The sequence below is a fragment of the Pyxicephalus adspersus genome, chromosome 9 (assembly GCF_032062135.1).
Source record: "Pyxicephalus adspersus chromosome 9, UCB_Pads_2.0, whole genome shotgun sequence".
Classification (NCBI taxonomy): Eukaryota; Metazoa; Chordata; class Amphibia; order Anura; family Pyxicephalidae; genus Pyxicephalus; species Pyxicephalus adspersus.
In genome coordinates this window covers 65,615,600-65,629,042 of record NC_092866.1, presented here as the reverse complement: position 1 = coordinate 65,629,042, position 13,443 = coordinate 65,615,600, and the positions used below count along the sequence as shown (strand labels likewise).

The 13,443-nt window shown below is 42.0% G+C and overlaps 1 protein-coding gene across 3 annotated transcripts in view; it reads right to left on the bottom strand.

Annotated features, from left to right (window-relative positions):
• LMO1 (LIM domain only 1) overlaps positions 1 to 13,443 on the bottom strand; it is an 81,019-nt gene that overhangs the window by 5,843 nt on the left and 61,733 nt on the right. For all 3 annotated transcript variants that reach the window (XM_072422354.1, XM_072422355.1, XM_072422353.1), the window contains 2 exons: positions 12,620 to 12,833; positions 2,844 to 2,969 (listed from right to left, as the gene is read on the bottom strand). In XM_072422354.1, the coding sequence (XP_072278455.1) occupies positions 2,844 to 2,969; positions 12,620 to 12,833 (340 nt within the window). The remainder of the gene's footprint in view (positions 1 to 2,843; positions 2,970 to 12,619; positions 12,834 to 13,443) is intronic.

Below are 13,443 nucleotides of genomic sequence, written 5' to 3'. Positions count from 1 at the left end.
CTATCTTAGTATGACCCCAAGTCCCACCTGGTCCTCCTGTCCCTGTATAATGTTGCTCGGGATGTTCTTTTTTTGCCCCGTCATCTCATCAGGCTGTCAGGATCTTCCCTCCACATTTTGCCTCATTAGCTGCACTGTAAAATGAACTTTTGTGCAGCTTGGTTCAGCTAATGTTTGTCTTTATAGGGTTTCAAATTTCCAAATTTGGGAATTTTTTGACAAACCAATCGAGCCTTATGAAGTCCCAGTCCCTGTTTAAAGACAACGTGCACAGGAGAACGCAGGCAAATTACAACTCTGCGGAGGCCATAAATGATGAAAAATGTCAGTGTTTTCTTCAGAGCGCTATTAACAAGAAAGGGTTATTTATACCCCACATGCACACGCTGTGGCCGGCGGGGGGTTTACCCCACCACTGCCTGTGCTGTGTCGGCCCACAACATAATAATGATGAATTTTACAGCTGTAAATCTGCAGATCTCCCAGAGGAGATTCATATATTTGGCCTCCTATATAAATATATCAGCTGGGAAAATAACCTCAAATATTTATATGATACCCGCAGCTTAATTACATCTGCAGTGAGTTATGGCCCAGATGTCAGCGCCGCAGGAGACACCACACTGCCACTAGATGTCGCTATAACCCCAGACTGCCCACCATTCATCTTCTGGACCGATCGATTGTAGAATCTCCTTGTAAATTGTTCCTCGGTCACCGTCAGAGGAGGACAGAGAATCCTTCCCCTGCCTATTGCCATTATTTGGGAAAATAAATGTAAATCTGCTACGTGAATAACTTGATCAATGTGCTGAATATATAATACACCTTATGTGTAGATTGCTATGGATGAGTGGGGTGTTTTAGGAATAAATGATTTTGCTGCAAAATTACAGATTTGACACAAAAGCAGAAATCAGTTTGTTCATTCTGTCCCTTTTTTCCCCCTAAATTTAAAGGGTTGGGGGTGGGAGGGGGGATTTAGGATCTTTTAGTTGATCTAATGTTCTAATTTGATTTGATCTTACAATTTTCATTTACAGTAACATTTGTTTTTTCCTTTCTGCAATTTAAAGGAAAAAAAACCCTAAAAGGATTAGTTATTTTTTGTTTGAAATCTGTGACAGGTGAAAGGTGATTCTGTAACCTTTTAGGAGCTTATTATAAATTACTTTATTTCCCCATTCACGTTAATACATTACAACATTTTCACAGATTCTTCTCATTTTTTTGCATGAGTGTATGAATAAAATTATTAAAGTTTTATATTAGTTACTAAGTAATCATACTTTATATCACATTTACCTTTCCGGGTTCCGGCACCAGATTTCCCTCCTCACCACAACCAGCAGACCGATTGTTGCACCTTTTATTGTAAACTTACCTGTGGCTCTCGCTCCTTCTAATGTACTTACCTGTATCCCTGCATTCCTCACGCTAGCTTCCAGTGTTCAAGTCATCTGAAAACCCCAGCGTAACTCCAGGAGTTTGGTTATAAAGCAGTGAGGCTCACATTCACTGAAATATTCACTAGTGGAGAATCAATTACTGCTATTGAAACACATGGACCTGGAAGATTCTCCACCACCGAATGTCAGATTTACCCCCAAGGACATTCCCAGTCCATGTGTCACCTCATGACCCCTGGTGCACCTTTGTGTCTCTGAATGCATTTCTATGCGCCTCTGACCATGATGCTCTACTTCTATAATAAATCCGTCACCCTGATAATATTCTACAGCCAAAGTGACAAGTGACACCAAGGAAGGGAAATAAGGGAGGAGACCCTCATATGAACATATATACTCCATGCAGATGGTGTCATTGGAAATAATCCCTGGACGAGGCTGGCCCAGCTAACATTCTGTCTGGTTTCCTATAAGCAGAAGTTTTGTATCCTCGGCCTCCAGATTCAGCTTCGGTATTAATGAAGCTTAATATTAAATTATAGCAGAAAATCTTCATACGGTGCTAAAAGCTGATTTTACATCTGGACAAATCTGCTGCATCTGCTCGATGGCTCAGAGGGGTAAAACCGACTTAGTGCAGATTTTAAGGAAAAATAAAGTTCAGAATGACCTTCAGCACAAGAAGCTTAACCCAAACAGGAGAACATATGTGGGGAAGTTATCAAGGATTTATACACTCCACACACATGAACTGCTAGATAGAAGAGAGTAATGGGGGTGATCGGATGGAGCAATGATCTGCAGATCTCTAGAGGGGTCAGTGATGGAATAATCTGCAGAATGTACAATATGTATCTGTCGGGGGGGATGGGAGGGTACAATGTTCTGCAGATCTCTAGAGGGGTCAGTGATGAAATAATCTGCAGAATATACAATATGTATCTGTCAGGGAGGAGATTGGAGGGTGCAATGTTCTGCGGAGGAGTCAGTGATGGAATAATCTGCAGAATATACAACATGTACCTGTCAGGGGGAGATGGGAGGGTGCAATGCTCTGCAGATCTCTAGAGGGGTCAGTGATGGAATATTCTGCAGAATATACAATATGTATCTGTCAGGGGGGAGATGGGAGGGTGCAATGTTCTGCAGATTTCTAGAGGGGTCAGTGGTGGAATAATCAGCAGAATATACAATATGTATCTGTCGGGGGGGATGGGAGGGTGCAATGTTCTGCAGATCTCTAGAGGGGTCAGTGGTGGAATAATCAGCAGAATATACAATATGAATCTGTCGGAGGGTGCAATGTTCTGCAGATCTCTAGAGAGGTCAGTGATGGAATATTCTGCAGAATATACAATATGTATCTGTTGTGTACAGATGGAGCGATGTTCTGCAGAGATACAATAGTCATTGCAGAGCATTTTGTCATCTCACCTCTGGTTGCAGAGCTGACAGGCGAAGCAGTCCAAGTGGTAAACGTTATCTCTGGCACGCATTACCATTTCGAAGGCGGGGATGAGTTTGCTGCACGCGGCGCAGTTCCCTGTGGTTCCGAAGAGCCTGCCAAACAGACAAAGTAATGAGATATCACGGCAATTACAGCGCTCCGAGACTCATTATGATCCATTAAACGGGCTGCAAATGGTTAAACATTTTATTCACTTCCCATCAACACTTATTAAACACTTTGTATATTCCGGGGCCCTAAATGTGAATCCCACGAAACTCCGCCCTCTGTCCCACCCCCGAGTATTGGAAATGAGGAATCATTCTGTATTCACAGCAACAAACCAAATCCTCAGGGGAAGGGAAACAGCTAAAGGTTGGCTGGAGAGGATCACTATGGACCCAAAGAGGCGGCAGATACAGCTGTGACAACTTCCTGGGCCGGCCATGCTGCAGAGTGCCCACAAGGCGTCTGCCATAACCGGCATCTATGCTGGTATTGCCGAATACGGCAAAAGCTCATCACCCATCAGCAAGGATTTCGGTTTGCTTGATTGGCAAACAACCCCCCCAAGAAAAGCTCTTTAAACATCAGTTCACTTGCATTTCATATAAAATGTTTTTATCTGTTATTTAGCTATATATATATGTAGTGTTCAATAAAATAATCCCTGGTGATCCTGCCATGGAGTTTCTTGCTCTTGCACTTCCTGTTATTGGGTGACAATGTTCGCTCCCTGTCTTATTCTTCTCCTGAGTTGTCACCATGTTAATTCAAATCCAAAGCTCAAAGTTTTGCTCACCCCTGTAACTTTGGCACCTCTTTCCCTATAAGAAACTTTTGGCTTTGCATACTTGGACCACATCCGGCATTCGCTGAACAGAACCCATGATGAGAATTGTTTTGTGTCACAAGTAAAAACAAAGGGAAATATCAATAAGTAGGGATCAGCCACCTTGCAGCCTCCCGGTGAGTGCAGAATAAGCTGTATTCCCGTAGATTTATCTTTATTTGATTGGTTTGATATAATTATAGCGATGGCTTATAAGAGCGCCGAGCGGCCGGCCACCACGAATCAATGAGGAGCCCCCATTCCCCCGACTTCCAGGGAAAAGTCCTTGGTGTCCACAGTCAGGAATACAGTGCGTTGTATAAATGATATAATATTCTATTAAAAGGTATCGCAACCCATGAAGCCAGCTGTCAGTCCCGCCGTCCGCTTGCTGCGACCCGCTCGCCGTTTATGTCAAGAAATACAACGCCGTTCGGACATTTTAAATACACAATATGGTGAAAACAGCAGAAAAATCAGATTCATGAAAGCTTTTTTCTTCCCCTCGGGGAAACATGTCGCAAACAATCACCAAACGCTGAATTTTTACGTCTTCGTTGTGTACAAAATAACTAACATTTCAGCCACCAAAAATCTAATGAAAACAGAAAAATCCGGGACAATTATTCTATTCACTAGTGATTTTTTGCCAAGGCAATTACAGCTTTCAATCTGTTTGTGGCGCCGAGTGCTGACCTCAATGCCGCTGCAGGTCAATAATATATTGCAAACGGATTAAGTATGTTTTTCTTCTCTTTCTTTCTTGATAAGGGCTGGGGGGGGGGGGGGGCGGCTGAAGCACTTCGGAGGCCGCCGGTGACTACAAATATGTGATTATCAACAATCAGGGATCATCACATGGGGCAAGATGCAGACTCTGGAGCTGGGAGCATCACTACATATATATATCATTATGATGTTCAAATGGGAGGGCTGCTAAGAGGCAAAAACAGAGACTGATTGGCTCAGCGTTCTCCGTACAGTGCTGCGGTATATGTCAGAGCTATATAAATGTATAATAATAGTGTGTGACTGTGGGGGGACATTAGAGTGTCAGCTCCTCTGTACAGAGACTGATGGGACCGGCTCAGTGATCTCTGTAGAGCACTATGGTATATGTCAGAGCTATATAAATGTATAATAATAGGTGTGTGACTGTGGGGGGACATTAGAGTGTCAGCTCCTCTGCACAGAGACTTATAGGACTGGCTCTGTGTTCTCTGTACAGCACTGCAGTACATGTGAGTGCTATATAATAGTATAATAATAGTGTGTGACTGTGAGGGGACATTAGAGTGTCAGCTCCTCTGTACAGAGACTGATGGGAGGGGCGCAGCGTTCTGTGTACAGCACTGCGGTATATGTCAGAGCTATATAAATGTATAATAATAGTGTGTGACTGTGGGGGGACATTAGAGTGTCAGCTCCTCTGGTGCACTGACACTGTGTCCTGGTTGCTGTCTTTCTCTCTGTGTTCCATCCATTATTCATTAATCTCACATCTTGCGTCTCTTTGTCTCCGATTAGCTGTATAAAAGGCTCGGCGTTCCATTATTTGCATGGTGAAGGCCTCAGTCCCCTGCGCCGTGGTATCTGTGGGGAAGTTTAGCATTTTACACATGAGAGCTGCACATCTGGCGAGGTCGTGAGTCGCAGGTTGCGAGGTTAAATGCTCTTCGCTGTTTCTTCCCTTTGAAATGTTTCACCGGGATTTGCAGTTCATTCTTCTCTTTAGACAAATGGAAAATCGCATTATCTTCTGCCACCAGTGCTGCGACCGCAGAATCCGGAGCCTTTCCATCCTTCAGCGCTGCGTTGTGTTGCCTGAGATAAAAACGTGCGTTTAGTGCGCCAAATAAATACAGACAGACGGGTGGTAGGCCGGCTTTCAATGCTTTTAAAAGTCACAGGTGAATGGATTAAAGAAGGAATAGCTGCGGTGCCAAAATCATTCAACAAACAACCCACAGACGTGATTTATAATATAATTTATAGGCCATTTTCTGACACCCTCACACGTTATGTGTCCACCCCCACCATTATATCAGAATGATAGTGCAGCCCATAGAAAGCTGCACAGACTCCATCACAGCATCCATAAGACAAATTCATGCAGAACCTTCTATTCATACACATGATGATTCCTCCTCATCTTCCAGGAGGGGGCTGTATAAGGTTTGCCCCCCAAATACCACCCCCATATATATTAATCAGTGGGGAGAGGGGAAGAGATGTAATGTACCTGCCAAAGCCTTTTATAGAAATTTGGCAATGGTAGCCTCTGTATTGCAGCCTCTGTGTTGCAGCCTCTGTATTGCAGCCTCCGTGTTGCAGCCTCTGTATTGCAGCTTCTGTGTTGCAGCCTCTGTGTTGCAGCCTCTGTGTTGCAGCCTCTGTATTGCAGCCTCCGTGTTGCAGCCTTTGTATTGCAGCCTCTGTGTTGCAGCCTCTGTATTGCAGCCTCTGTATTGCAGCCTCTGTATTGCAGCTTCCGTGTTGCAGCCTCTGTGTTGCAGCCTTTGTATTGCAGCCTCTGTGTTGCACCCTCTGTGTTGCACCCTCTGTGTTGCAGTCTCTGTGTTGAAGACTCTGTATTGCAGCATCTTTGTTGCGGCCTCTATGTTGTGGCCTGGGTGTTGTAGCCTATGTATTGCAACCACTGTATTGCAGCCTCTGTTTTGCAGGTTCTATGTTTCCCATTAAAGGTTTCTTTTAAATCATATATCTAAGCAATATGTCATCCTTTGGGTTCATCCACCTTATGGAACTTTCTGCCCCTGCAGCATCAGGAGGAGTCTGTAGGGCAATTAGACACCTTACAGAATGAACAGGGGCATTGAGGAGACCGGTCACCCAATGCACTGCTAACCCCCAAGGTGACTGGTCTGCTCAACAGGAATTTCTCCTCCTACAACATATATCAGGTGGCATTTGCTAATATAATAATAATGAAGAAGACAGTGTGGGGGGGGGAGAATAATAATAAGCTTTGCCTACCAGGTGAGACTCGGACCCAGAAATGGACAAATGTTATAACTGGAGAAATAACACAATATTTATGAGGAGCTATATATGAATGACAAACAAGATAAAACATGTTGCATGCCTTCTATATTAAATCTTGTCTGCACATTCACAGCAGCATCCTCCATGCAGTTTTCCCGTCAAAATCTCTAACTTTAACGGTATTTTTAATGCGGCAGAAAAAAGCACATTTTGATTTTTTTGACTGTGAAATCACAGAAAGTCTCAGAAAGTTCTAATCGAGACGTTTAGCCGCCTTCAAAAAGTCATCTGAGAAGTCGTGGAGCTTTGCTGCCTCGTCCTGGGCTGTGAAGGTAGAAAGTTCCGGCAGCCTCGCAGAGAATGAAACGCCCCGGAGTTCCAAGAGCGGCGACACTTTGTAACGTCTGTCGCTTGATGTAAAAATAGAGCGCGGTCTTTGTACGACTTCAGATCCAGATGATACATCTCACATCACACGCTGGAGCTTTTACAGGGTGAAGAAAGGTGGCAATTTGGGTGACTTTTCCCATTATGCCAAGTGAATGTTTTTTTATTATATATATTTTATTTTATCGCGGAGCCCGGCGGAGGGAAAATGTGACTCGCGGTACGCAAATAACACAACTTCATCTGTAGAAAGAACAGACGCTGAGGGAGACGCCATTACGCTTTTAAAGAAGAAAGTATTTAATGTTTGTGTACAGCTTTCAACCTACGCAGCACCCAACTTTTGCGGTGGGGTCATGTGATCACTTAGAACCAGCAGGCACGCGTCATTTGTCTAATAGAAGACCAAAAATCGTCGAATACAAAAGATTTACTCTAAAGGCCAAAATGTAACAATTGCAAAAATAGCCAAGGAATTACCCACAGTCTAAAATCAGTTATAAATGAAAACCTTGTCATCCACAACTAGAAGACGCTCTGCCTGGAACCGGCTCTGCAGGGGCTGGACCAGCAATCAGTTTTCAGCCCCCAAAGTGCGCCCTCTAGTGCTAAAAAAAAATTGCTTTCTAGACAAAATTATACCAACAAACTGCACATTTGGAAGCACAAATCATTTAAAAGTTTATCCAAAGCTTTGATGAGTTCGGTTTTGACATAACATGTCGGGGGGAGCCTAATTTTGTATATTGGGCGATAAAAGAAATAGATATGAATGTGATTTTATGTTTAGTGCTGGCATGCACTATTAGTATCATATTACACTGGGTAACAATTTTAAACAAATTTTTTGTTGACTTTAATTTTTAAGTTTATTTACACTAAATTAGGTATGCTGATTCTGAAAGTGCAGTTAGTTTTCTTCTATCACGTTAGGCTTTTCTCTACCACTTATATTAATGCGATTACTGTAGCCTGGATTTGTATAGGCTGATCACTTACACGCAAGACAGTGTGATCAGAGGTTGTGCGCTGCTCTACGTAGTGAATAAGCAAAATTTATTTTTCTACTTACACACGTATTTCCTTTTTTTTTTCAGATCATGTCTGCTTCTGCTGTTTCTCGTCAAAAGTGTCTAAACAACACTTTTCACCATTCCCAGTCAAAGGGCGAATATCAGCACATTTGTAGAGCAAACCTATTTGAAATATTTAAAAGTTAAACTTGGTGATCAAGATAAGTCTTGGACCCTCATAAGGTGTGCACACAGAGTGTGGAGGGTTTACGGATGTGGACAACACGTGATAAGATGCCATTTGTTGTACCTATGGTTTGGCGAGAGCCAGAAGATCATTTCAGAGACTGTTACTTTTGTATGTATATTGTTACAGTGGCTCATTCAGATGAAATCCCAGTGCCGGTTTTCGTTACACTTCCCTCTCTTGAAGAACATGATTATGGTGATGAACTAGGTGACAACAATGATGAAAAGTTTGAAATTGAAAAAGGACTCTGTCGTAAGGGATTTGATCAGCATGAGTTGAGTGATTTGGGACTATGGAAGAACTCCGAGCATCAAGACTGCGTGAGAAAAACTTACTTGATAAAGGAATGAAGGTATCGTACTTTCCAACCAGAGAAATTGCATTTCTGTAGTACATTTGAACTGACAGTGGCTTTGTGTATTGCCATACCATACCTGGTTTAATGGAGGAATTGGGAATTCCAATGTATAACTCAACTAAATGGTGACTATTCATCGATACCTCAAAAGCTTAAAGTGTGTCCTCCTTCACAATGGCAATATATTTGGGTCAGTCCCAATTGACCATTCTGTTTATCTTTGTGAAGAATATGCAGACATAAAGAGAGTCATTGAGTTGTTGCAATATCACCAACACAATTGGGTCACCTGTGACCTTATAATGGTGTGCTTCCTTCTTGGTCAGCAATGCGGATACACCAAGTATCCCTGTTATCTGTGCATGTGGGACAGCAGAGCTGGTGAGAGGCATTGGGGGGAAAGGAATTGGCCTCCAAGATCTGCCCTAAAACCAGGTGATCCAAACATTCTACATGAGCCACTTGTTGATAGAAAGAATATTATATTCCCACCTCTGCACTTGAAACTCGGTCTGATGAAGCAGTTCGTTAAAGCTTTGCCAACCGAACGAGAGTGTTTCAAGTTCCTCATTTTAGCATTTCCTAGCCGGTCATTTGAAGAAATAAAGGACGGTGTGTTTGATAGTCCACAGATTCAGCAGCTCATCAAAGATGAACATTTCATCAGGACAATGTCAGAAGTTGAAAAGAATGTTTGGTTATCATTCAAAGCCATTGTCAAGGACTTTCTTGGAAACACACGAGCAAATAATTACACAGAAATTGTCCAGAAACTCTTGGAGAGCTACAAAATGCTTGGTTGCAATATGAGCATCAAGGTGCATTTTCTGCATCTTTCTAACTTCCCGGAAAACCTTGGTGCAGTCAGTGATGAGCAAGGTGAACNATTCCACCAAGATTTGAAGGTCATGGAAGGATGGTATCAGGGTAGATGGGATGTAGATATGAGGGGTGACTATTGTTGGAGCATCCGGCGGGATTGTCCTGAACACTCCAGGAAAAGCTATAAGTGTAAATTTCTACCTTAACCACTTACCCGATTAATTTTTAAATATTTTACTGAAAACAAAAATGTCATAGAGTAACAATAAATCCTTTGTATGAACAAAAGAACTTTAAATAAACAGTACATTCAAGTTATTTTATGTTTGTATTGTATGTTTGTAAGTTATTGTCTTTTATTGTAAGTTATTTCATGTTTGTATGTTTTTTGACAAAAATGGAGGGTACGTTGTATCGTAAAAAACTGGGAGTTATAGCAAAAAACTGGGGACATTTCTGGATTCACCACCAAAAAATAAACAAAAAAACAAATGTAAAATCTAACTCAACAAACAAAATTTGTTCCCCAGTGTTACCGGTCTACAGTTCGATTCAATTAAAGATTTGATACAATCAGCATTTTTTTGTTTTATGGTGAAATCAAGAGGAGCTGATCCTGTAATGGAAGTATACAATATGTTCAACATAAAGTGGAGAGATTGTGAGTGCTCCGTATTTAGATAAATATGAATAGTTTTATAAAGAGAGGATGACGAATGGTGATTGTAAAATATATAAAATTGTATTATTTGGGGGTATTTACTGTTATTGTGTTGTTATGAGTGATACAATATTGTTATCGGTGTATATTTATAAAGTTCTTATAAGATGGATTGTACTGCGCCCCAGTAAGGTTTTATCACCGTTTGATGTCACGTTAAGGTGACACATTGTATCCGCCGCTTACTTATTACAGACAATATCCAGGTGAAATATAATACACGGCGCCCATTTCCCTCCTCCAGCGCCAAGGTCATCCACTTCTTGTTCTCAGCAGTCGTTTTCCATTGCGAAGGGTTTAAATGAAATCGCCACAACAATGAAATCCCAAACAGCTGGGCAGCCGTCACGGTCGGAGCGTCACAACTCTGAACATTTGGGGTAATTAGTCTCCTCTGCCGCACGTCTGTGAACACATTTGGTGAAATCCATTGGAGGGGGACACGGGCCGAGCTGTGCGATCTGGGTCCTGTGTGATATGAGGTGTTATAAATCATTAATGGTCATCTCCTTGAAGGAGTAATAATGGCGATCATTCTCCAAAGGACAGAGGTCATATATCTCGTCTTTTTGAAATGTCAGGGTCTTAAATGAATCTTTGGTATTAGAGTCGTGTCAACAGCCCAGACTCAGCTCTGAGACTTTGGAATTAAATTTCCACCAACAGCCAATCACAACGTGCGTCCAAGAGCTCAATGATTCTCCGGAAGATTCGCACCCTCTGGGATAAAAAAAACAATTCTTTATTATTTGGTGTGTATAACCTATGGGGTGGGGGGCGAACACATCCAATGGTTCCTCCGTTGAATCAAATCGAATGGTTGTCCTTATTTTTAAATCACTAATCTGTACAAATATTTCCCAGCATGACGATAAATTACTCCTAACTACAACTTGTTTTACCAATATATTAGATTGTATGAGGAATACGTGAATATTATATGTTTCCTATTGTTTTAGCTTTATATTTATCATTTCGGCCACCAGGTAAAGTGTTAGGGTTCTTTTAAGATTTTTACACAGCTCAAATTCTAAATGACAAAAACGGATGAAAGAGTCCAAGCTGTGACTCCTCCCCTTTCCTGGCGGCCTTATTTGGAGAATCAGTATGAGAGAGAGAGACTGAAAGCAAGCAGCATCTGCTGTGTTCTCATTGTAAAATACAGTACATCTAAGTTCCTGTATTCTTTATACATACAATATATATTTTATAAAACTTTCAAAAATTAAAAAAAATACTTTGCTTTAAAGTTTATATCAATCTGACAATGAGCCTCCCTGATTTGCTCCCTGGTAAATTTACCAGTGAAATCTATTCAATAAAAGCAAAAATAACTTCATTCAGCCAGAAAAGTAGTGAGCTGACATCTTCCTGTGTTTTGTGTTTGGGAGATAGGGGAACGGCGAGGGTCGGGGGGAGGGGTTATGGAGCTGTATCTTCATAACCAATCAGAAATTAGATAAATGGGCTGACACCATGTTCCTAGGAATTCAGAGCTGTGTTGTCATGTCATAGAGGGAGATCAGGGTTTCTGATATTTGAGGCTCATCCACAATTTATTCTTTGTACTTTCAGCATGTGTAGTTTCATTTGTCTAGTTAGTGGTATTTGGTCACATCCAATTGGACTTGTTTAGTGAACACCTAGATAAATAAAACTTTCACATACTTTATGGAAAGCCTATTAGGTCTCAAAGGATTTGGAAAGTGAAAGTTAATGTGATAGAAGAAATATTAAACTCCCCTGTCTGGTGGTCTGACTTGCTTACACAGCTCCCCCCCCCCCGGGTCTGCACCCTCCACAAGACTTTTGACGCTTCCATGAGTGTCAGATATCTAACCCCCCACTCCCATACACAGTGGTTTCACCCTCTAGCTCCCAATGCTACTGCTGACTGCTGCAGGGATCAGAAGAAGAAACCACTGCCTGTGACAGGGGGACACAGGTATCTGTCATTGGGCCTGATATATTAAAGCTCTCCCAGCTTGGAGAGAATGCACTTTCATTGATGAAGCTGGGTGATCCAGCAAACCTGCAATGAATCTGGTCCAGGATTGAAAACATTTGCTAACAAATAGCAAATGACTTTGAAGAAATCCATTCCAGGTATGCTGGATCACTCAGCTTCACTGATGAAAGTCTAACCTCTCCAGCTTGCAGAGCTTTAATAATTCAGGCTCACTGTTGGAAGTGTTGGATATTTTTGTACAGAGGGTGCAGCACTATAATTGGGAGATGGTAGAGAGACACTTTCTTCTGATTTCTCATCTTTCCCTGTGGAAATGCCTATCTCTAAAACAAACGATTCTTTAAAAAATGTTCTCCAATAACAGACATATCGTTTGCCACCATCTGGAATTCTCAGTGCTCTTACCGTAAGTAATCTCTGCGACAAAGTATAAGATTTGCTTTCGTGTAGAGCGTTGAGCCAACCTCCCCCAGGCGACAGTCGCAGCAGGCGCATTTTAAGCAGTCTTCATGCCAGTATTTGTCCAATGCCTTCAGCAGGTAGCGGTCTTTGATCTTCCGGTTACAACCCGCGCAGCCTTTCTGTTTCCCCTTTGGCTGGACCGAGAGCATCGGCACTCCTGGAGGAAGAGAACAGAGGATCAGATTGGAGGGGTCAGAACACAGAATAAGCAGATGACAACATTACAAAATCATTTCCAGGGACTCCTTGCTGCTTCATCTAATTCCATCATTGGGAGGATTTACTGAAAGTTCAGAAGCGGCTCACTGCACTGTGTGAATCTTCACCGCCGGATAAATAAGATAAAACTGTGTTCACTTTGAATATCCAATCATGGGCACGGGAGATTAAAGCAACAGGATTTTATTTTCCACATTTTTTGTACATGATTGGTTGATGGAGGTGAATACAGCTTTACCTATTAATATGGCTGAGAGGTGTCACCTTATATCCAAAGCTAAATGAACATTTTGTAAAGAGAACAATTCCTGGTCCTTGGTCCTGGTCCTATTATTCTGCCTGAAATTCATTGTGCAACTTTCACAGAAAACATACAACATTTATCTAATTTGTTTGATGTGACAAAGTTCATCCACAAAGGTGAGCAATAGCATAGAATTGTGGGGTCACCAAAAAAGGAAGGAGATCCTGATTCCTCTATATAGATAGAATTGTGGGGTCACCATCACTAGCGGGGTCACCAGCAGGAGGAAGGAGGTCCTGATTCC